This window comes from Passer montanus, unplaced genomic scaffold (assembly GCF_014805655.1).
Source record: "Passer montanus isolate IOZ18808 unplaced genomic scaffold, ASM1480565v1 scaffold23, whole genome shotgun sequence".
Classification (NCBI taxonomy): Eukaryota; Metazoa; Chordata; class Aves; order Passeriformes; family Passeridae; genus Passer; species Passer montanus.
The window spans coordinates 4252667-4276786 of record NW_024366926.1 but is presented as its reverse complement, the minus strand read 5'-3'; the positions used below and the strand labels follow the sequence as shown (position 1 = coordinate 4276786).

The 24120-nt window shown below is 49.6% G+C and overlaps 1 protein-coding gene across 1 annotated transcript in view; it reads right to left on the bottom strand.

Moving 5' to 3' along the window:
- Window positions 1-5941: 5941 nt before the first annotated feature.
- LOC120502846 (E3 ubiquitin-protein ligase RNF213-like) overlaps window positions 5942-24120 on the bottom strand; it is a 41322-nt gene continuing 23143 nt past the window's right edge. The window contains exons 33-64 of the mRNA XM_039710765.1: window positions 23610-23786; window positions 23172-23311; window positions 22599-22753; window positions 21340-21552; window positions 20810-20991; window positions 19989-20109; window positions 19771-19871; window positions 19348-19527; window positions 18191-18357; window positions 17987-18095; window positions 17218-17332; window positions 16531-16741; window positions 15705-15895; window positions 15287-15415; window positions 14931-15035; window positions 14426-14668; window positions 13716-13797; window positions 13129-13163; window positions 12716-12810; window positions 12223-12382; window positions 11731-11911; window positions 10903-10994; window positions 10363-10614; window positions 10029-10161; window positions 9395-9478; window positions 8932-9112; window positions 8616-8817; window positions 8455-8532; window positions 7963-8163; window positions 7595-7684; window positions 7309-7487; window positions 5942-6747 (exon numbers count right to left, since the gene is read on the bottom strand). Coding sequence (XP_039566699.1) covers window positions 6594-6747; window positions 7309-7487; window positions 7595-7684; window positions 7963-8163; window positions 8455-8532; window positions 8616-8817; window positions 8932-9112; window positions 9395-9478; window positions 10029-10161; window positions 10363-10614; window positions 10903-10994; window positions 11731-11911; window positions 12223-12382; window positions 12716-12810; window positions 13129-13163; window positions 13716-13797; window positions 14426-14668; window positions 14931-15035; window positions 15287-15415; window positions 15705-15895; window positions 16531-16741; window positions 17218-17332; window positions 17987-18095; window positions 18191-18357; window positions 19348-19527; window positions 19771-19871; window positions 19989-20109; window positions 20810-20991; window positions 21340-21552; window positions 22599-22753; window positions 23172-23311; window positions 23610-23786 — 4738 coding nt within the window. The 3' untranslated portion in view covers window positions 5942-6593. The remainder of the gene's footprint in view (window positions 6748-7308; window positions 7488-7594; window positions 7685-7962; window positions 8164-8454; window positions 8533-8615; window positions 8818-8931; window positions 9113-9394; window positions 9479-10028; window positions 10162-10362; window positions 10615-10902; window positions 10995-11730; window positions 11912-12222; window positions 12383-12715; window positions 12811-13128; window positions 13164-13715; window positions 13798-14425; window positions 14669-14930; window positions 15036-15286; window positions 15416-15704; window positions 15896-16530; window positions 16742-17217; window positions 17333-17986; window positions 18096-18190; window positions 18358-19347; window positions 19528-19770; window positions 19872-19988; window positions 20110-20809; window positions 20992-21339; window positions 21553-22598; window positions 22754-23171; window positions 23312-23609; window positions 23787-24120) is intronic.

The following is a 24120-nucleotide window of genomic DNA, read 5'->3' as shown; positions in this document are numbered from 1 at the left end:
GGCACGTGACAAACCTTGCAGGAGAGCCAGGCTCCTGGTGATGAAAGGTCCTAAATGCTATCACATCCACTTCAAATACTTGTCCACAAGTCCCTAATTCCAGTATATCTAGCATCTTGTAGAAGTTTTGGATTGCAAACAAAAAAATTATACCAAACAGGTGGCTTTGCAGAGAACCCTCACTGAGAATGTCCTTGCCTCTGTTGCCAATTAAGTATGAGCTGGCCATATTACACTCAGCCAATACAGAGAAATCTGTCAGGCCAGTGCTGCTGAGCTCTGAGACAGTAATTACTGAGGGTAATTGAATCATGTGTTGTCATAGCAGTGTTTTGGGGGGAGAAAACTCAGGTCACATTAAAAAAATAAATATTGCTATGAAAAATTCTGAACATAAAGCATTGGCAAATCATGCATTTTTGCTTGCTCTTGGTTTGGTCAAATAAAAGTCAGATATTTTAGAAAACAACCCTTTTCTTTGCCAGCAATCACCAGCAGAACTCTGGAAAGAGAACTCCACAGAGTCCTGTTATGGTAAAACTAGGTTGGTAGGTCAGAACTGAAAAAGTCTTGCATAAAAGCATCTAGTTATTGCCAGGAAAATGCTGACCTGGATTTCACACAGATATTACAGTCATGCCAGTGTTATCTTCGTTTTCCCTACCAGATATTTCACAGACTGCTGCATTAAGGCAAACTGTTTCTGTGTGGTATTTTAGTTCAGTGAGCAGAATGCTGAGGCACATTGCACAGTGGCACTTGAATTTGCTCTGATATAGCATATGGATTTATAAACACAACAGCCATTCTTTTCACAGAAAATAATGTCTCTTCTGTAATGCCTGAAATAAAGCAATTTAGGACTGTCATGACTGGGGTCACAGCACAGGCAACTGGACATGAGAAAATAATGGTTTGCTTCTCAGATAATTGTGTGCTACATCCTTCATTGAAGTTATTTTTCACTCACATTTACCAAGCACCCACAACATTTTGCTGATATTTACCAAGTGTCAAAGGAAAGCAGAAAAGGAAGGAAAACAGCTGATTTTGCTGACTGTATCATACTCCCAAAATACAAAAGCTTCCTGTAAGAACACAGCAGTCTCTCCGCTAATTGGTCTCTACTTATCATAATCAAGAAGTAAACCCAAGAAACAGGAAAAAGATCACTAAAAGGAAATGATAATGAGATTGAGACTAGCATTTTGGAAGTCTGCTGTGGGGTGATTCTGCCTGAGTTGGAGTTAATTCAAATTCAGACATGGCTCTATCTACATTAAATTAATCCTCCCTGTGAAGCACTGCTTAACAGCAACTGGGAAGCGCCTCCATTTGCTAGAATAGGAGAAGTTGTGTGGGGTTTGAGTTAAATTAGGATTTTCAGAGCAAGAGGCAAATTCTGCAGATCTCCACTGTGCCAATAATCTCGATGTAACTGTGCTATAATAGCATCTTTCTGCTGGCATTTCTGGCTGAGGCTGCTCCTCTGCCCAGTATTTTCTCTTTTCTTACTGAAGAGTGTCCTAAGACTCTGTGTCTCCTTGGAGTAAATTATCTCCTTGGAGTAAAGATACCAGAGGGTTCAGATTAGGAACAGATATCCGACTAAAACAAACATTTTATTGTTCATTAATGTTTCACAGCTGAGTAGTGTAGACGAGTAAAAGAGAAAGACTATAAATTAAAGAGTTAAATTGTCACTATTACTAGCAGAGAATAAAATATAGTTGCTAATTACACTTGGTATGGTGGTAATGAGAAGAGCCAGTTAATGCTCAGTTTTGCTACTCTTTGGGAAGGGAGACAGCCAGAAGCTCTTTGGGGGAAATACGCTGCCAATGCTGTGCAAACAAATCTCAAACAAATAATGAAGCTCTGTCAGTATCTACCGGGGGTTTTTTAGAAGCAAAACAAATATTCAACAATTTAATGGTCTCCTTATGGAAAAGATTGACTCCAATAGTTCAGCTTGGAAATTCTTCTGACCAGGAGGTAACCTAAAATCATATTCTCAATATTCAGTTGTCAGTATCTGCTCCTCAGGAAGCCCTAGGAGACTGCAAGAGCCTGGGGATCTACTAAACCACCCTGCTCACACAGGGTCAGACTGGTTGCCAGCCTATAGTTATTAATCACCCCTGTTTTAGCAGCCTCAGGCTGACAGCAGGCAAAAAGCAAGGAGGAGACGGCTGTGCCCTCCAGTTTTGGGTGGGGGGAAGTGTCAGGGCTAATCTGAGCCACTTGGACTCCAGCAACTCTGTTTCTCTGTTAAGCAGAGATACCTAATAATTCCTGTGTGATGACTTCGCTCACCAAATTAAAAAGAACACAACAGCTTCATCAACTCATTAGTCTAAAGAGTAAATATGCAAATTTGAAGTCTGTGTCACCAAGCTGAACTGGAATAACCATCTCATTTGTGTAATTAAAACACAAGATGGAAAACATTTGAATAGGTTAATATTTCACTTGAAATTAAGGCTTGAATGATAAAGCAGCAATGGAAGCTTGCATTTCTGTTAGGAGTTAGAAATCTTGTGAAAACAAAATCATAAATAAGACACAAAGAAAGTGAGAATGAATTTAAATTACCTCTCACACAGGTGCACTGTTTTAAATGTATAAATACAACACAGCTTGACTCTCAGTTATTCATGTTGATAGGAGGGTGGCATAATCTGAATAAAGCAAAACCCACAACCAATACAAGACATGCAATAGGAGAACACACTCACATTTGGAAAGCACAGCAGCCTCTAGATTCCCTATGGAGCAGCACTAATAGCAACAAGAAAATGGGAACTGAGCTGAACTGAGCTAAACTGCCCTCACACTGCAACTCTCATTTCTGCAGGAGAACAGTGCATTGGAAAGTAGCACCAGTCACAACCCAAAACCAAGACTAATTAAGAGTTACTGTGTGTGTATATATGCATATTAAAAATATATATTTTTTAATGTTGTCATCTCCTTTTAGATATTGAAGCTGTCTTAAGATAATCACTTTTTTATGCACCCTGGGTTGCTGTTACAGTCAGTGCCAGGTGAAGTGTGATGCCTTCACCCCCCATACAAGTATTGCAGCCTCTACTTGACATAGAACTTTTCTTAAGTTTATTCCATCATATGGGAAGTCTGCAAAGTTTTATGTCCCTGCATATGCAATGCAAACTCACATTGTTTTCTTCTGATTTCAACTAATTACTTTAGAAAGAATTACCTCAGGGTCAAATCCTGAACACACTGAAGCCAGTAAAACCCCTAATCTGCTAGAGTAGGTTCAAATATTGAAAATATCAGAGTCAATGAAAATTGTCATTCACCTCCCTCTAGATTTTTTTTTTCAGTTGAAAGGCAATCTAAGATTAAATACATTTTATAATTAGCCAATTATACCTTAGAATTTCTTCTAGAAATTTTAGTAAAGGCAGCAAAAATCTCTGGTGGTATCCTAGAACTTGCAAGAAAAAGCTTTCATGGAGAAGTAAAATCCACGCAGGCAGAAGATGGATATTTGTTAATTAGGGTAATGGTCTTGCTTCTTTAACTTACAGATATGAAATGTATGGCTTTGGTAGGCATGAAATTTGTTAAGTACAAAATCTCATCAGGGGGATATCTGGCTGAGCCAATTTAATTAGCACAGGTATGCTTGCGTTCACTTTCTGGACGCTGTTGTTGGTGTCCTGGCACAGCCCCCATGCCTCATGAGCAGTCTTGTTCACGAGTGGAATGATGTACCTGATTGAAACACCTGAAGTGGATTGAAACACCTGAAAAAAAACAAAGGAGAAATGTTATTTCCTGTGCACTGAGAGCACTCCAAGGAGAAAGCAGGGATGCTGGCTCTGGTGGAAGGAGAAATCTCTCTTGGTTCCTCAATTCTCCCTGTAAGGCATGTGCCTGACCCTGAAGCAGCAGCTTCCCCTGAAATACAGCAGCAGCTTCCTAGCAGTGTGGGACTGCCAGTGCCCTGCACAAACCACAGGTTCCCACAGCCACGGGAGGCCTGGCTGCTCCCAGCTCCACATCCCTGCCCCAAGGAAAGGGAATGGATGCTCCAGCACAGCTCTGCCCGTGCCCCTCCCACCGCAGATTCCCACCGCAGCAGCTCAGGTTCCGGAGGGAGAACAGCTTTCCCAGGACTCTGCAGCCAGAACAGCCCGGCGCGGGACAAGGGAAACACAGCACAGCTGAGGCTGGAGCTGGGGCTCCTCCTGCTGAACTCTGCACAGCTTCCACCAGGACAGGGACGTCTGGGAAGGCCAAGAACCCGGCCAGGCACGGGGCGGTGACGGGCACCATGCGGCAGTCCTGGTGCAGCACCTGGGGCAGGCACAGACAGCCCCTGCATGGTCCAGAGCTACTCTGCTTCGAGCCCTCTGCTCATCCCTGTTATTCCCACGGACAGGTCAAAGGAAATGGCCTAAGGCAGCACAAAACAGATTCCTGCTTTGCCCTGCAGATCACAGCATGAGATTCAGTTCATTAAAATCCCAGCAGACAGCATCAAAGTTTATTTCTCTGCTTGTTAGAGTTTTTACAGTGAAAGATAATTTTTTATAGCACTTTGAAAGCTGGGAAAGAGACCAAAAGTTTTATTAGTTCAAGTAAAATGACTGTGAGAAGTCAGACCCGTGGCAGGTTTGGAAAAGCTTTCCTGTGTCACAGCCCATATTATCAGCTGGCTCCCAGCAAGAGCTCACCCACAGGATGCTGCACTGGGGCACTGCAAACACCTCCCTCTGCCCACGGGCACCGGCTCCCCGAACGGGCACGGCCGCTCCTCTGGACCCTGGGCGAGTTCCCAGCCATCCCACAAAACTCCTGCAGATGGGAGCTTTTTGCATCACGCCTTCCTAAACTTCTGTCTAAATCCTCACAGGTAATTTTTTTGTGTTTTTTTTGTTTGTTTGTTTTTTGGGGTTTTTTTGGGAACACTCAGTTGGAAGGTTTGCTCAGCACACACAGAAACACGGATTGGCACGGAATGGTTTGGTCGGGAGTGATCTTCCACACCCCTGCCACAGGCAGGGGCACCATCCACTGTCCCAGGCTGTCCCAGGCCGCGTCTAGCCTGCTCCGGGACACTTCCAGGGATCATGGGGCAGCCGCAGCTCCTCTGGGCATGCTGTGCCTCTCAGTGACGCATTCCTCGCCAGTAGCCCACCTGCCGCTGCCCACAGCCGGGCGGTACCTCGAGAGCCGGGTAGCTGAGCACAGCCAGAGAGGCACGGCTCTCGGCCCCGTGGTGTAGGATAAATCCACACCTCCCACTCTCTGCAGCCCGGAGAACAGCGGCTCCTTCTGCCACTCCTCGGTGTCCTGCTCCCCACGCTGGCCGGGCCTGGTCCCTGCGGGACCGCCGCGCTCGGAGCGGGCCGCTCCGGGGAGCCGCCTGCCCGAGCGCCCGTCCCGAACCGCGCCCTGTTCGCTCTCCGGGGAGCTCCCAGCCCCCAGCCGGGGGAGGGAGCACCGGCGGTTCTCGCCGAGGGTGCCCGTGCCTTCTGGGGACGCGGTGCCGGGCACCCCCGAGCGCAGCCGGGCCCCGCCCGAGCCCCGGTACCGCTCCCAGCGGCGCCGCCGGGCCCGCCCGTCCCGGGAGCAGCCGCAGGAGCTGAATGAGTTTATTGGGGAAGGAAGGGGGAGAACCGGGCTAGGACAAGGCGGGCCGGGCTGAAGGCAGCGAAGGAACCGCTGCCCTCGAGCTCTCTGTGCGGGTCCCGCCGCAGCGGGAGCGCTGGGCAGGAGCCGGTTCTAGAGCCAGCGCAGAAAGGCAGGCTGGAAAACATCAACCCTACCCCAGCACGAGGGCACCATGATTTGTAAAAAAAGTCCTTCATGCTCCTCCAGTGGCTCTGGAGCTGTGCTATTTCACCCTCCTCCTCTATCGCCGGCCCGGGTCTATGTACAGATCAGGAACTAGGACTGCTAGGAATGTGCCTTGAGCCGTTTTATTGTCCAGCATCAGTCTCATTACATGGTTATGACAATGGGAAGATGCCATCAGCTCACATCCCAGGCAGCAGACCAAGAACTTAAGGTTACAACTTTTTAAGTTTTTTGACCAATCACACAAAGCAAAAGCATGTTGACAGTAGTTCCATCCAATCACTATAAGCACACGTCCCTTCGGTTAAAACAATGCTTGCTTATTTTGAATACAATACCTGTTTGTAAGCCTTAAAACATAATGCACAGAGCTCCATTATTAAGCTTAGAACTTCCTAACAGTTTGCTAGATATACTTTTCTGCAGCTTAGGGAGTTCTTCTGGACAAGCGTTAATACACAGACCATTGTTCCATTTGTCCTTACTTTTCATGTAATTTTTCTGCTGACTTATTTTATGGCTACTGCTTAGCTCTAATCACAGGTCTCCTGTCTCCAAGGCCTGCCTTTTGCAGCTTTCCCAAAACCCTCTGATTTTATAAATTCACACACTCCTCCTCCATGGCTACTCTCCTCTTCACATCAGGTGTAAAAACAACAGCCCCAAACCCAAAGAACAACCAACAAGCCCCAAACAAATGCCCCAAGTTCCAGAAGCCCTGACAGGGGTGTTGTGGCATTCTCTGGCAGGGTTCTGTCCTAACTGTCCCTATGCTCCCTCTTGAAGACAGCAGCTGCTTTCCAGGTACCAGCAGCATGAGACAGAAGAATCTCATCTGGGAATGTGTCTTCCAGCTCCACAGCTAATTCAGAGTCTTTGGCATCAAGGTAAGGCACAAGTGATTCCTTCAGGCTGGAAGACAGAGCAGAGTGGCATTAACAGCAGGGGTACAGCAAACCTCAAGTGCCACAATATGAGTGCACTGCAGCACCCAAAATACTCAATACACAACTGAACAGGGGGTTGTGTGTGTAGTGAGAAGGGTTAAACAGCCAGGTGGAGGCACAGAGGCCAGCAAGGGGAGGCTGCAGGGCACACCTGAGCTCTAGGGCTGAGCAGTACCTGTGCAGAGCTGTGTGCCTATCCCTGAAGGCTGGCCTTGAGCACCATGGAGATTTTTTTCCAGCCTTAATGAGTTTGTGATTCTGTTATTTTATCCAAGTGCCTGCAGAAATGCTGGTGTTTGTGCCCTGGACAGCAGCTCCTGGAGTGTTCCAGCAGTGTCTCCAAGACAGACTATGTGAGATAGAAGTGACACCTGCCAGAAATGGGTATGGATATTCCTAATGCTGCTGCCTGGGCCATGTCCCCCAGAACATGTGTGTGCCAAGGGAGTGTTCCCACTCTGTGCATGCTCAGAGGCAGAGAAGCTTCAGTTAACAACTGTGGTGGCTTTGGGTGTGTAATTCCTACCTCCACGTGGGTTTGAATTCCTCCACAGCTTGGACACTTCTCAGCTTCAGAACGATCATTTCATGGAGCTCCTGCAGGAAGGTTTCCAGCCTGGAGTGGACCAGGAAGATGTGCAGGAGCTTGACAAGCTCTGGGGTAAGCTCTTCTTTGTAGTCAGAACTGACATCTGCAAAAGGATCCTAAAAATGCAGCGAGGGGAGAAAAAACCCAAAGACACATTTGAACAGATGCAGGCAGAGCAGAGCAGAGCAAAGGAGGTCACACAGAGGTGCTGGGGATGCCATACCCTGCCGAGGCGTAGCAGCTGCTCAGATTTGTGGGAACACAGGAGCTGCCACAGGGCTATGCTGTGCCTGAGCTGGCACCGTCTGAGGGCCTGGAAGAGAAGGACATCTGTGGATGGGAGGGATGTCCTTGGAGCCTGTCCCCAGCCTGCCCTGCCCAGGAGTGCTCAACACAGAACTCATCCAGCCCCTTGGCCTGGGTGGACCCCATCTGCCCTCTCACCCTTCCCCATCTGCCCTGAGTAAGCCAGTTTTTGATACCACAATAGGCGGTGGGAAAGTGAGAGGGCTCTGTCCCACAGGCTGGATTTAGCATAAACCAGGGCAGATTTTACCCCACAAGAATCTGAGCTTTGCCCTCAGGACTCACCTGCAGCACCTGAGGGTTTGTCTGATCCCCCCCCATCTTCAGAACTTGCTCAAGGTACTCAGTCAGCAGCATGTCAGCATTCTCACCAGTAATGGCCAGGAAGCGCAGGGTAGTATCAGTGAGGGACAGTGCATCACACACATCACTGTAGGACTGCAGCTCCCCAGTGATTATATTCATCACAGAACTGGGCAGAGCACTCTGAAAACCACAAAGTCACAGTTAATATTGTTTTAGAGCCATTCCTTTTTCTGTTCCAATTGCTCAAGTCAAGGAAGATAATAGAGGCTCAGATTTAGGAAACTGAAATGCTGAACTATCTCCCTTTCTCTTTGTAAATCCTGACTGACAGCACAAGGTCAGCTTGCACATACCCAAGGCATGCTGAGAAATCAGCAGACAAACCTTTGGATGGACAAGGCAAGGCACAGAAAACCCTTGGAAAAGCAGGGATTTCATGCTTGCCCTGCTTCCTGCAGTGCAGAAACCCACCTGCTCCAGATTGTTCTTGACATCACTGAACAGCTGCTCATAGTTCCTGTCATGTCTGTACACCAGGGTGGGGATTCCCTGTCAGGAGAGAAACCCATGGATGTGAAGCCTGGAATGCTGCTCCCAGTGCCCTCCTGGCTGCACAGCCCTGCCCCTCCTACCGTTAGCATGATGAGTGGCTTCCCCTGCAGGAACTTGCTGATCACTTGCTGCTGGATCCTCTCCAGATCAAAGTCCTGCAAGGTCTCCCCTCCCTTCTCCATGCTGTACTGGCAATTGGACAGGATCAGAGGGATCAGGTCCCTCTCCACCTCGTAACTGATCAGGTGCAGGTCGGCCACTTCTGAGGGGCTGACCAGGTACCTGTAGGGAGTAAAGGGCCTGTGTTCAGAGGGAGAGGCCTCTGTGGAGCAGGGAAAGCTGCCTGAGAGGGAGCAGGGGATGCAGCAGAGCCCAGGCAGCGGAGCAGCAGCACACCTGTCATCCTCCTTGGTGTCTCTGGTGACAGAGTATATGAAGTCGTTGTGCAGCCCGATGAGATAACTGGCCAGCGCCGTGGAGCACAGCCCCAGCCCCTGCCGCCGTGGCAGCAGCACCTCCAGCTTGTTGTCCAGGCTCAGCTCAGCATCACAGTAGCTTTCAGGCAGCTTGATTTCCCCTGAAATACAGACAGCAGTGTTTGAGGAGGCCCAGAGCCAGCCCAGGCTGAGCAGGAGGAGGTACAAAGCTGAGAAAAGCTGTGGGCTCAGTGTTAGGGACAAGCATGAAAGGGAACAAGAATACTACAACAGGGAAACAAATCCCTCCCCTTGTACCTATATTCTTAAAATTCAATGGCTAAGCCCAGTTTTGAGGATATGCCTCAGCATCAATTATTGGAGGAACCTGAATTCAGAATGAGAAGTAGTGGAGGAGCAGGGCTGGGAAAGAAGCTGCTCACCATTGGTGTCCAGGGAGCTTCTCAGTTTGTTCCAGACAGACAGAAACACATTCACTCTCCTCTCTAACAGCTCCCTCATCACACCTGAGAAACAACAGAAATATAAATCCATCAAACACGTTTTCCTGGTGAAACTTTCCGATGCAGGGATCTTCAGAGCACACCACTGAACTCCAGGCAACTGCTTCAACTGCTCAAGAGACTAAACAGACACCAAACACCTTTCTAAAGTTATCAAATGGAGTCACCTGCTCAGTTTGTTACTTTTCCATTATTGTCTGGTCCTGGCCCAGGCCACAAGGATGGATTGGTCCTTGGTCTGATTCCACATGACCTTTATTTACTTTCCCATAAGTACTTAAAAACATTAGTAATTGCTCTTTAGGCAAGCCCTGTTCTAGGGCTGAGCTTAAAATGCCAAAAGAACCACTGCTGCACTGCACAGAGCTCCCACTCCTCATAAAAAATCTCCTGTACCTAATTCCCTTTAAAGTCATCTGGTAACTTTTCCAACCCTATTCAAGTCTCCAGTTCATTCAGGCGAGAATTAAAAGGAAAAGGAAAGTTTTCCCCTTCACAAGACAATCCAGCATTTTCTGTTTCATTAATTACAACTTTGGCAGAGTCTCCTCACCTGAGCGGGGTTCCCTGAGGAATTCCCCAATGGAGCAGTCTTTCATCTCTGCTGTGTTCTGGAATTGCCTCACCAAGTCTTTCTGCAGAGCCAGAATCTCTGGTAGGAATTTCACCAGCCTCAGCTCACTTTCCTGGAAGAGGAATGGGAACCTGTGGGTAAGGCTATGCTTGGACAAACCAGTTGGGAATACTTTTATGGTATTACTTCTTAAATGTTTAAAAGACAACAATATCTTCCATGTTCATTCTCAAGATCACAGTAAGTACTGAGATAATCCAAACATAGTTTAGTCCTGGGCAATCCAAGGCTCTCACCCCTGTGCCAGCCCCACCTTCTGCAGGAACTTCCAGAGGAGAGGGACGGTGTCCTTGGCATTCTTCTGCTGCACAACGTGGCTCAGGTTCTCCACTGAAACCCTCCTGCGGCAGCTCCACATCTTGGAATGGTGGATGTGGCTGTCCCCTGGCAGCTGGGACAGGAATGCAGCTGGGTCCCCATACACTATTTTCACTATGGGGTTGGAAGAGATTCTCTCATCCTCTTGTATCCGTCGGTTTAACTTCAGAAGCTTTTTATCCAAATCCTGTATTTAAAAAATAATAAGTTATTGGATGCTGTGAAATACCTTCAAAAGAGCTACACCATTTCTGCTTTTCCAGCAATACGAATTCATCCCAGAACAACTCCAGTCTCAGGCTCCCATTTCCCCAGGTAGAATAAAGATGGCTAATCCTTAACCTGCAGCTGTGCCATGCATGGGCTGGCTTTAGGAATGGCCAGGTGAACAGTGCAGCACGCATATTACAACACACCAGATTTCCAGTGGATTTTGAACTGCTCAGCTACTGACTCTCTATAGCAGATTTCTCACCTGCAATTCAGGAACAATAATTGTGTTTGCAACAATTTCTTCCCAATTGTTTCTCTCCTCCTTGGTGGACAGAATCTCAAACTGCACCAGCCCTGCAACAGGAATGTTTCACCTCTTACATCTGCAGCATGTCAGTGTAAAGAAAGCACAGATTCACAGGTACTAGAAGCTAATTGAGTATCTTGGTCCAGCTGGAGAGTGACACCCAAAGATCACACAGTGATCCAGGTTTCCAGGAGCTTCATGTGAATGATGGGGACATTTACACAACTCCTTCATAACCCCAGAAATATTGAACAGATTGTCCAAGCTCAGACCATGTCCAATGACAGAGTGAAGCCTGGAATACTGACTGGTGCTGTCCCACACTCCAAATATGGGCTATTTACACATTAATGCCTCTGTGCCACAGCAACTCCAGACCCCACTGTGAATGCCACTGTGCCATCCCTCTTCTCCCAAAGAGCTTCTGGTACTCATTGAGAGGCAGCACTGAACAGGGATTGCACAACAAGATGCTGTGCTGGGAAGCAGCCCTGCTCAGGAGCTGCAAGCTCTGCCCACCTATCGTGACATTGTTTTGTCAATAATTCATTTTCAGAGTTATCGACTGCACCAAACCTTGCAAACCTCACGTACTCAACTGAAAGAAGCAAACAGCCAAAAATTCTTCCCTCCCTACAGTAAGAAATAAGCTTCAAACTCTATTTTGCTCTTCAGCTCAGCTGCTGATGTTTAGGGGTGAAGAGGTTTATCAGCAAGGTGGCTGCATGGCCACAGCTTTTCAACCACAACCCTAAGTGTGACAGGGCAGGTGGCTTTTCTTACCATGGTCTTGCTGCTGCTGGGGTGCCTGCAGGAAGCTGCTGAGCACCAGGTGCAGTATGTTGATAGTGTCATCCACACTCTTCCCCAAACTCCTGGTCAGCTGTGCCAAGTCCTCCTGAATATGCTGCTTCAGGAAACTCATCACATCATTCACTGTTGGCTTGATCATCCTTCCCAGCGACTAAAGACGACAAAGGCAAGAGCTGAGCACAGCCAAAAACATCCAAGGAAGCATAAAGCACACAGAGCTCTGTCGTGCCAGGCACCCCCACCTGTGGGATTCCTGCCACCTGCGCCCATCAAGGCGGGCTGGGTGGATGGGCCTGCATGGAAGTGCAGGAATTAACCAAAATCCCCAAAGACCCAAGGGAATTTGGGTCTTGCATCCTGACAGACTGCCCTGGTCACTTGGCAGTATGATGAAAAGGACCAGCAGCATACAAAGGTTCCCCTACATTTGTGTGATCACTTAGAAGCATTTCTGGAAGATACCTGAGGGTCTCTGGAGGCTCCCAGCAGCATGGACAGGTGAGTGAGCAAACGGAGCAGCACAAAGACCGTGGAGGACATGCCCCTGTCAGATATTCCCAGTGTCCTTCTGTGCTCAATATCTGCAAGGATGTGGCCAGTTTGAGTTCTGTCTGGACGATTCCTGTAGGACAGTGCATATATGTTTTTTTTTACCTAGACAAAAACCACACAAGACATCTCTGATACCCAGCAATGCCTTTTTGACCCATAATGTCTTTGAGCACCATAAAAGCTGCCAATTCAAAGTGCCACAGGGGAGTGAAGGCTTCCAGTCAGTTTTGTGCACAGAAGAGCAAATTTCTTTGGTTTTGCTGCCTGATTACTCTTGCTTGGACATCTCTTTCTTACACCTTCCAGAGAGCAGCATGAAGTGGTTGGTACCTCTGGCCTGTGAGGGCACCACAGGCAAGTCCCACATTATTTAGCCCTGCAAAGGCCATGCAGCAAAGCCCACCTGGACAGACGGAAGCCCTCCACGGGCTTGTGGTTTCTGCCTCCAATGGGGACGTGGCATTCGGGACAGCGGCTCTTTTCCATGGGGCGCCCACACTGGGAAAAGCAACAGGAGAACACTGAATTCCAGAGCAACAGCTTCTCTAGCAGAGAAAGGGAATGAAACAAAAATCCAGCCTCTAAATGGTTAATTCAAACCCTGCTACAAACTGGGCCTCTGCCTGATGTTTCCCAATCTGTGGTATAAATGCTGGGGGTATGCTAAATTTTACATTACAATGACAAAATGATCAATAATATTGAGTTTAGAAGTAGAACTCTGTGCATCAGAAAATTAAAAACAGCAAATAAAATAAAACAGTTTGTTGCTGAAAACTTTATCTGCTTAAATACCCACCAGTCCCAAATTCTTACCTCTCCCACAGTGCAGGGGTGGCCATTGGCACATTCTGTGAAGAGAGAAACAAACAGGACAGTATTCTCAGACAGATTTATACAGCCCCTTCCTATGGACCATCATCCTGGAGCAGGAAACATGCTTCAAGATTTAATCAAAAGCCCTGACCATCCCAAAGCACAAAGGACTGACAGGCCCATGCAGGAAGCCAAGGAATTTTTCAGTGTTGCTTCTCCTTGAGAAACAAGGAATCAAAGCTGGACAGATTCTACTGCTGAGGGCAGGAATGGTCTCACCCCCCATTCCCTGCTGCAGGAAGGTCCAGCTGTGGGAAGCAGAGACAAAGCTGTCCAGTAAGATGGCAGAGTTCTCCTCTCACACCCTGTTCGTGTTGCCTTTGTGCCCTCTCATGCTCTGTGGACGGCAGCAGGCTGAAGACTAAACAGCACTGGGTGTCCTTTGGTGCATCACCCACACAAACTGTCTACAAATCTGGATTTACCACGGATAACTCATACTGAGGAGTATGTTTGTCCTCACATTTGGAACAGTTTCACTCTCCAAACTCAAGGAATTCCTTCCCCAGCCAGCCAGCAGCACTCACCATACCAGTGCAGATCACGTATTTCCTCCCAGGTCCTTGCCTGAGCCACGATGTCCTCGGGCATCGTGGGCAGAAAGGAGTGCTGAGGAGGGAAAGAGGAAAGCAGTCACAAATGGATCTGGGAATCAGCTCTGTCCTGTAGCAGTCACTCACTGGGTCTCTGTTCACACTGGGGAACAAGAAGCATCTGAGAGCAGAGGTCAAGCAGGTGACACAGATGCAGATTTTCAAATTCACCTTTGAAAATCCACTCTTAGAACTGTCAGTATTGTTAAGACTTGCATGTGCACTCTCCAGACATCCTGCAGTGCATTGCTGATGCACCCTGGTGCATACCAGCGTGTTCCCTTCCACCTTGGGGAGCCAGGAATAGCAGAGCAGCAGCTCTCTCCCCCTGATCAAGGAGCCAGAGCTCTCTGAGTAGGCAAGTCAGCATAGTGGGAGCTGCCAGCTGCTCCCAGCCTTGCTCACCCAAATATCAGCAAAGGTATTTAAAGCTTCATCCTGCTCAGGATGGAGAGGTGCCTTGAAAAGATACCAGGCCAGAGCCTGGTAGTGTGCTAATTAACCCCAACAGCACTGAAATAATTCCCCCCAGTGTTTCACAGCTCAACCAGTGAGTTGGAGCATTGCTGTTGAGAAAGAGGATCCAGCAGACACAGGCAAGATCCAAGGATGAGCTGAAGTGGATGTGAGCTCCGTGCCCTCACCTGCATGGTGTGTGGCTTGAAGGCCAGGTTCCTGAGGGGCTGCAGGACAGGGCTGTGCCCGCAGAGCAGCACAGCAGCCATGTGCACAGCCATCTCCACCAGGGCTCCCTGCTGGCTGCGGCCCTGCGGCTTCACAGCCAGCCCAGGCAGGGTGTTCTTCACCAGGGCAACTGCAAGAAGCTGCAGCTCAAGGGAATTCAGCACTCGGGAGCGCTGGATGAATTCAGTCATCACCTCTGTTTGCTGAAAGCACAGATTGGAAAGAGCTAAAGCCATCAGGATACTGCCCCCACCCAAACAAATAGCACTGGCAGCTGCTTCCCACACTGGGTTACCCTGCTCCCAAAACCTCCACAGCCTGCTCAGCTCCAGGCCATCACCCTGGCTGGGGCACAGGAACCAAAGCTCCTCCACCACTGATGCAGATCCCCTTCCTCCTTACCCATGAAGCAGGTTTGCCACAAGCTGCCAAAGAGGGGTGCTGCTGCTGCTTGGGATGTCCTACCTGCTTCTTGGGACGAAGGCTTGGATTCCCATACAGAACAGTGACCTCTCGGAAGATAGCGAGGAGCAGGTGGGCAGATTTCAGAGCTGGAGGGCTGCTGGAGGCCTGGGAAGAACCAAGGATGTGGGTGGGAACAGGCCAGAGCTGCCCCAGCTACAGTGACGGGATGTGCAGGTGGGAAAGTAAAGAAAATGTGCTTGAGCACAAGCCCCAGTGACCTCCCAGCAGAGGCCTCCCAGGTGCTGGGAACAGACACTGCCCAGAGGGACACAGCAGAGCTGGGGCCATGCAAACCCAGCAGGGACCTGGAGGGAGGACAGGGCCTAGCAGGGGTCTGAGGGAGCACTGGGCTGTACCTCCTGGGCTTTGAGCAGCCCCTGGGCCGTGCCCTCCATCATGGCTCGTCCCACGGCGTCACGCAGGGCCCGGGACCGCTCCCCACACACCAGGTACCGGTCGATGTGGTTGGACTGGCCATCCTGGACCTGCCAAGGGAACAGCCATGCACAGCACTGGGGACAATCACCCAGCTGGAGGTGGCATAATCTCCTCTTCCTCCCAAGCACTGGGGCATTTCAGGCTCCCCAGAGCATCAGCAGCAGACATGGTGCTGCCAGGAGAGACTCCATTCACCCGACAGCCAGGACAAGCCACCTCCCAACCACTGCCACTCTGGCCCAATGCCAAGGGACACACAACAGTAGGAAAACCCCGAAGCAGCACAAAGTGAAGGCAAAGAACCAGAACCATCACCGGGAGATGCCTCTTGTCTACCTGCTGCAGAATTTCTGCTGGGAACACCCAGCTGAACTGTGGCTCTGTGACCAACTTCTGAGCAAATTCCATCCCGTGCTGGCTGGCAATCCTCCTGACCAGGTACACACAGTGCCAGTCATTCCTGGCAAGGCTGCAGAACTTCTCCACGTTCTTTAGGTAACGGTGCTTCTCCTTCATCTGCTCTGGCTCTGGAGGGCAAAAAAGAGGTTAAAACAAAGAGGCAAAAGCACATCCCATCCTGTCAAACTTTTCTGTCTGCCCCAGCTGTAGCACCAAGCTCCTGTACTAGTACTGTGTTATTACACAGAAGAAACTCAGAGCCCTCCTTTCCTCAGGGTGTTGTCTGGAGCATATCCTCACCCAGATTTCAGACAATGATTCATTTCTTTGACAGGGAAGGTATAAACTCGTCAATATAAACTCTTAATCCTTCTAGCTGTGCAGAGCTCTCATTTATACAAAACAATAACCCTTACATCAGTCCTGGGTCTCAAGCAGCATTTATGCTTTAAAGTTCAATTTAGTGGGCTCTAAATAAATCTCATTGTTAGCAACAGGAGGATAAAATAAATCTCCTTCCACAGGTGTTAACTGCTATGTAACTACACTGGGGTCACCAAGCACAGCCTTTCTACCAGTTACAGAGCACTTCTAACACATGGTACAGGGGACAGACAGTGACTGACACCCCCAAGGAAAAAGGGAGCTGCTGCTCTCCTTCTTGGCCATGCACCAAAACAGGTCCTAGCAGAGCACAGGGCACTGCCTGTGTCCAGCTCACCCGCCCTGCATGCAGCACTTCCAGCAGAGCAATCAGACTCACCCTTGTGCTGCTGCAGGTCAAAGATGAGCTCTGCAGCCCTGCTCAGGCACAGGCGCACCTCGGCCACAGCCTGCAGGTATTCCACAGAGGCTTCCTGGGGAGCCCCGCTGCTGCTGGCTGGCAGGTAGTTCTCTGGAAAGCCTCTGTCCTCAGGCAGACTGTTTCCATGCCCACATCCCACGCTGTCCTCTAACTTCTCACACATGGAATCCTATAGAGAAGCCAGAACACTGGTGAGTGGCAGAGCAATCTCACTCAGCCACCCCTACCTCACTCAGCCCCCAGGGCACCCAGCCTGCCACGAGCACAGCAAACCATCCCTGAGCCTCCATACTAAACCTAACCCTCCAGCCCATCCTGTCACGAGCACAGCAGACCATCCCTAACCTTCCAGCCCACCCTGTCACAAGCACAGCAGACCATCCCTGAGCGTCCAACCCATCCCTGCACCCTTCCAAACCACTGCTATTGCCCCCTCATCTTAAAATTCTGCCATGTCACCAAACACCATTGTTAGGATGTGCCCCAGCTGTCCTACACTCCCAAGTCTTGGAGCTGAGCCAGAGCCAGGAGCAGACTGAGAATAACAGACATTCCATGTTCCAGGATGCCAAACTCTACCTGTCTGTCCCTTAGCAAGAACACGAATGGTGATTTTAACTACAAAGTCACTTGCCCAGCTCTTACCTCCAAGCAGTTGACAAACAGCAAGTAGAGCTCTTTTTTATCATTTTTCTCTAGAAGCTTGCTGTGCTCCACCTGGGACAGGTAACGCTGCACATCATCTTTCACTTCACTGAAGCTACAGGAGAGAGAGAGACCCCCTGACACAGCTGCCATGCTGACAGGACTGCCCCTGCTCTAAATCACAGCAGAGCTCCCAGAGCTGGCTATGTTACAGGTGGGGTCACTCTGGATCCAGATGCAAGATGGAGAAGCCCTTGTGATTTTTTGCAAGTGACATTTGGGAATGAGCCAGGCTTTGATCACCACCAGTGTTCAATGAGCACTTCCAGAGAAAAAGGCATCTGGTTCAGGAGGTGGTCACACCTGAGAAAGGGGCTTTTGTGCCCTGCCTGCAAAGGGAGGCTAGGAGGGCTGTGGGAATGGAGAGGTCTCTGGAGCAGACATAAGATCAGTTTAAATCCTGATTAAATCTCAGTGAATGAGGAGTTTTGCTTTACTGACCTCGATCAGAGCAACTACTCAGCCACCTTGCAGAACCCAGGCATCCACCCTCAGCACAGGGTTAGTGAGGGAGAGCCAGGTAAACCTTGCACAGGCTGCTCACACTGCACCACAAGCCCCATGCAAGCCAGCCAAACTGCATGACTAATACAAAGGGATTCAGATTCAATGAAACTCAGGGAGGTGAGGAGAACAATGGGATGGGTTTGATGAGGAACAGAGCTGAACCTGGCCCTGTACCTAACCTCCCTCAGCTGAATGTGGTTACCTGTACTTCAGGAGCAGCTTCAGCATCACAGAGCGGATGATGGGAGTTTCATCCACCTCATCATTAAAAGGGGACAGGAATTTTGTGTAGACAGCAGGGTGAGGGTGATCTGTGGAGACAAGGGAAGGACAGGTTTGGCAATCGAGAGAAGGTGGTGACAGATCCAGCTCTATAAGACTGAGTGTCAGAGTGAAGGGAGCTCACTTGGGTCTTTCAAGACTGTTCCTCTGCGAGCAAACAGCAGATCCAGGAGGCTCTGGATCACCTCTGGCTCAGGGGGCTTGTTGTCCTTGAAGCACATGGTGGTGACCATGTCAATGAAAAAATTATTGCACCTCTGCCGGAACAGGGCCTTCTTTGCTATGGCAGCTCTGGGAGGGGCAAAAGCAAACACAGAACCTCTTAAACCACAGAGGAATTGAGCACACACAGGCAAAAGTCACCCAAGGGAGACACTTTTCAACCTTCCCAATGAGATGATCCTTGAGGTCCCTTCCAACCCAAATCATTCTATGATTTGCATGTTTTTATAGAGGCCAAGGCAGCTTTCCCCTTTTTTTCAAACAACAGAACAGACAGGACCTGTCCAGTTCCAGAGGGATGAAGCAGAGTTCACCCTCCACTCCGCTTGTGTTGACCACCTCAGAGTTAAGAATTTCCTCAAAAAGTCTCCCCACCCAACACTCACACCTTGGAGAGGGTAGCTGGAGTACCTGAGCTCCTCAGAGACAGTTAACTCCACATCCTCCACAGCAACCCTGCAGTAGGGACAGTACATCTGTGCTGGCACCAGCCACAGGCTGATGCACTTGTGGCAGAACACGTGGTTGCAGGGCAGGCAGACAGGGTCCTTCGGCTCTTGCAGGCAGATGGGACACAGCTCCAGACCATGCCTGGAATCCAGAAACAGCAATGAGTAAAGCTGCTTCCGTGCTGCCTCCCCAAAAGCCTTGAACAAGACGTCGAGCTGCAGCTAGACCAAGAACTGGCTCACTGCTCAGCTCAGGGTGCAGAACCAAGCACGGTCATTGCTCTTCCCTTGGCTTTCACTGCACCCCATGCAGCACTGCCACAAATGTGCTGGCAACACAGGCAATGTCGCTGCTGGCCCCTGCCCCAATGAGATGATCCTTGAGGTCCCTTCCAACCCAAATCATTCTATGATTTGCATGTTTTTATAGAGGCCAAGGCAGCTTTCCCCTTTTTTTCAAACAACAGAACAGACAGGACCTGTCCAGTTCCAGAGGGATGAAGCAGAGTTCACCCTCCACTCCGCTTGTGTTGACCACCTCAGAGTTAAGAATTTCCTCAAAAAGTCTCCCCACCCAACACTCACACCTTGGAGAGGGTAGCTGGAGTACCTGAGCTCCTCAGAGACAGTTAACTCCACATCCTCCACAGCAACCCTGCAGTAGGGACAGTACATCTGTGCTGGCACCAGCCACAGGCTGATGCACTTGTGGCAGAACACGTGGTTGCAGGGCAGGCAGACAGGGTCCTTCGGCTCTTGCAGGCAGATGGGACACAGCTCCAGACCATGCCTGGAATCCAGAAACAGCAATGAGTAAAGCTGCTTCCGTGCTGCCTCCCCAAAAGCCTTGAACAAGACGTCGAGCTGCAGCTAGACCAAGAACTGGCTCACTGCTCAGCTCAGGGTGCAGAACCAAGCACGGTCATTGCTCTTCCCTTGGCTTTCACTGCACCCCATGCAGCACTGCCACAAATGTGCTGGCAACACAGGCAATGTCGCTGCTGGCCCCTGCAGCCTGCTCCAGTGTCAGTACCTGTACAGCCTGCTGCTGACCTCATCCTTGCATTTGCGCAGCACTGTCAGCACCAAAGCAAAGGTTGGATAAGACTTCATGTCTGAATCTTGCTGGAAACACTGCAGCAAGAAAGAACAAGGGAAAGAACAAGGCCCAGTGACTCAGCTGCAACACCTGAGATGAGAATTCCCATGGTCAGCTCAAGAAGGAAAAGGTGAAATGGCAGCTTTGCTCACCTCAGCAAGAAGCAAAGTGTATTTTCTCATTAAATCCTCAAATTCTGGCATGACGGAGTGGATGCCCAACAGGATGTGCTCCACGAAAAGTGCCATGGCAAACACACAGCTCCAGCAGGCCCTGGGGGGGACAGCAGGCTGGCACCACAGCAGGAATGGCAACCGGGGCAGCCAGGGGTTCACTGCTACTCCTGCTCCCTCCACAGCACTCCTGCACTTGCCACTTGCTTTTCCCTTTGGCTTTCCAGAAGGGTTTTTGTCAAGGACAGAATATTCCAGCACTTCCCCCAGGGGCTCAAGGGCCTGGCCTGGAGGCAGCACTGCAGCAGGACCAGCAGCACTGCACATACTTTCTCACACCTCTAACTTCTAGCTCAAAAAATTTGTAAAATACCGATCACAATTAGCTGTACTTTCTTTACTTCAAATAAACTAAACAAGGTCTGTGAGAAACTGGGGTAGCACTCTGGGCTTTCTTCCAAAACACAAGAGGCAGTGAAATTCCTCATCTCTTGAGTCCTTATGCACAGAGGATGAAGTAGGGAGACACTGCTGGTTAACAGGAACCTGAGGAGACTTTTAAATAACCCCTGAACCCAGATGGAATGCACCAGACGATACCAAATTTAGAGAGAGAATCTGCAGGAGATGAGGGAACAAAAATGTGGTTCTTGCTGCTTGGTATGTAATTGAGACCAGCAGGAACCCTGAAAGGTTTGCAAAGCCTGAGAAAAGCAGCACCAGAACAGCTTCAGGCTGCTCCAATGCCCCAGAGAACCTCCAGGCAAAGAGTAGGGCTGTGAGCAGAGCTTGGTACCTACCTGAGCTCCCTCAACAGCCGATGGCGGTGGCTGCCCCTATGCTGGGCACCCTCCTCTCTGCACAGGAATTCAATGGGTGTATGGAGGTTCTTCACTCTCTGCAGCCAGAGCTCGGGGGAGGCTGTCCGCACCAGATTCTTCAGCTCCTCAGCACACGCCATGGCAGCCAGCACGTCCAGATCCTGCACACACACGGGGACAGGGGTAACAACAGCTGCATTTCAGAATTATTTATGGACCTAGGCCTCTCAGTCTGGTTTGCTACACCACATGTTCTACTGAATAATGTCCTACTTGATTACTTTAAGCTCTACAATTCTCATGTTTGTGGCTTGGCTCGTTAACATGTCTAATGCAAAAGCAGGGCAAACTATTTTAAAACCTGCTTGTAGCAATAAGAACACAGTAGATCATTCCCAATTCTGAAGGACCCCAGCCTGTGCTTCCCACTCTACTGTGGCCGAAATCCAAAGGAGACTGAAGAGCAATGCAGACAGAGCTCCCTGCCAGAGCTGAGGGAGTGACTCTACCATCTCAGAGCATGGAATTCTGCATTCTTGCGGGGTCAGGAGGTAGCCAGTCACACAGGGGTACACTGCCAGGATCCTGGAGAAGTTCTGCAGGTGGCTCTTGAACTGGTTGTGTGCCAGGTGGGCCCAGGCCAGGGAGGGCACCAGCTCCTTTGTCCAGGGAGACTCTGCCATCCACTCCTTAACCCAAGACAGGAACGCCACACGCAGACACTGCAGGGGTGGGACACAGAAAACCAAAGGTGAGAAAGTACTTTTATAACTCATCTTGTACTGGAAAGCCTGGCAAAATTCTCTGAAAGATGAGAATCACTTCCCTACAAAGACAGCCTTAAATGTGTCAATTTATACAGGTGCTGCCTTTCTGAGTGATCCCAGTATCCAGTAGTCTGCTCTGGGGTTCCCTTGTTCTTGGGCAACTGTCTCAGAGGGGCATTTTCCCCAAGGCAGGACTGATTCAGAAGGACACATTCAGAGGCATCACACTCTTCTCCCCATTCAAAGGGTTTCCAGCCCCTGACCTGCAGCTGCTCCTGGGAGGACACACCAATGGTCAAGACAACAAAGTCTCTGATGTAGCACTCAAAGAGCAACCGCCTTTCTTCCCCAGTCAGAGCAGACATGAATTTTCCCAGGGCAGTGTTCTGGAAGTATTCCACAAACTTCTCAGCATGGCCTGGAAAATGAGGATGCAAAGAAAAGCTAGATGTTAGGAGGAAGCTGGCTTTGACACAGCATCTATCCTAGAGACACTGACACCTCATTAATCACTGATGCATCCAGCACTGATGCAAACATGGCACTGAGGAGGGACTCAGGCCAAGCCTTGTCAGCCCAGCACCATGTCGTATTTCTGGAATCTCACCTTGTCATTAACTCCTGGCTGCTCCACAGCACTTTGAATGCAAGGGCACAGAAAAAGATGAGAGAAAGATGAATGGTAAGAAGACACTGCAGGGGTGGGACACAGAAAACCAAAGGTGAGAAAGTACTTTTATAACTCATCTTGTACTGGAAAGCCTGGCAAAATTCTCTGAAAGATGAGAATCACTTCCCTACAAAGACAGCCTTAAATGTGTCAATTTATACAGGTGCTGCCTTTCTGAGTGATCCCAGTATCCAGTAGTCTGCTCTGGGGTTCCCTTGTTCTTGGGCAACTGTCTCAGAGGGGCATTTTCCCCAAGGCAGGACTGATTCAGAAGGACACATTCAGAGGCATCACACTCTTCTCCCCATTCAAAGGGTTTCCAGCCCCTGACCTGCAGCTGCTCCTGGGAGGACACACCAATGGTCAAGACAACAAAGTCTCTGATGTAGCACTCAAAGAGCAACCGCCTTTCTTCCCCAGTCAGAGCAGACATGAATTTTCCCAGGGCAGTGTTCTGGAAGTATTCCACAAACTTCTCAGCATGGCCTGGAAAATGAGGATGCAAAGAAAAGCTAGATGTTAGGAGGAAGCTGGCTTTGACACAGCATCTATCCTAGAGACACTGACACCTCATTAATCACTGATGCATCCAGCACTGATGCAAACATGGCACTGAGGAGGGACTCAGGCCAAGCCTTGTCAGCCCAGCACCATGTCGTATTTCTGGAATCTCACCTTGTCATTAACTCCTGGCTGCTCCACAGCACTTTGAATGCAAGGGCACAGAAAAAGATGAGAGAAAGATGAATGGTAAGAAGCACAAAGAAAAGCTGCCTGCACAGAACTCTGCTGGCTCACAGGAGCACAGAGGGACTGAAGGTGACTGCAGTGACAGGAGCGGCAGAGCAGTGACAAACCAGAGCTGAAAGGGCAGTGGATGAAGATGCTGAAGCCAGGCTCCCACCTTCAGTGTTTTGGATGCACTGAGTCTCCAACCACATCTCTTCCAGGTACTCCTTTATCCTCCAGCTGAAGGGCATCTCATTCCCAGCATCAGCAGATACCATCATGTTGTTCTGCACCACGATTATCTCTGTCTGAGGGCTGGGGAGTTAAAAGGTCATTAAGGCACAGGGCTTTTGTCTGGGAAGCACAGTGCAGACAACAGAGCCAGAGGCTGCAGAAAGCAACTGAGCCCTAGGAGGGAGGGGAGAGGGAAGGGAGGGAAGTGCAGGACTCTGAGAAGAACAGGCTGAACTGTGAACAGTGCCCTGCTGCCCTCCTGGAGCAGCCAACAAACAACATCCCTCTCCCTCGGGGGTAGAGCCAGTGCTGGGCTGCTCCCAGTGCTGCCAGCCCAACCCAGCCCAGCCCAGCCCTCCTGCTGCTCCCCTGGGCTCACCTGTTCTTCCCTGAACTCAGGAATTTGGTGTCATTGAACATGAACATCCACAGCTTTGTCACCCAGTTTGCTCCTGACCTGACCAGTAGCTCCAGATTGCCATTCCTGTCTATGATAGCGACCAGGAGAGCCAGGAAGGGAGTGACCACCTTCTGCACTCGCTTCCACAGGGCGTCCCTTTGGGAAGAGAGAGATGGAGAAACCCAGAGGAAATGTGAGCAATGGCATCAGCAAAACAGGAGGTGCCTGCCCTGAGTAACTAATTCTATCACATATCAGTATTTTGACATGTGACAGAATTCTAATGCTGCCTTTATGGGAAAGAATATCACCAACAAAAAATCCCTGCACTTCTCTCACTCCTGGCTCACCTGTATCCCACTGTTCCACTCAAGCACTTGTGCATGTTGTCCCAGTACAGCCCCTTCAGCTCTAACTCACCCTTCCCCAGGACAGGCTAAAATTGCCTCCAGAGAGTTTCTACCACAGACTGGAGACTGACACTGCAAAT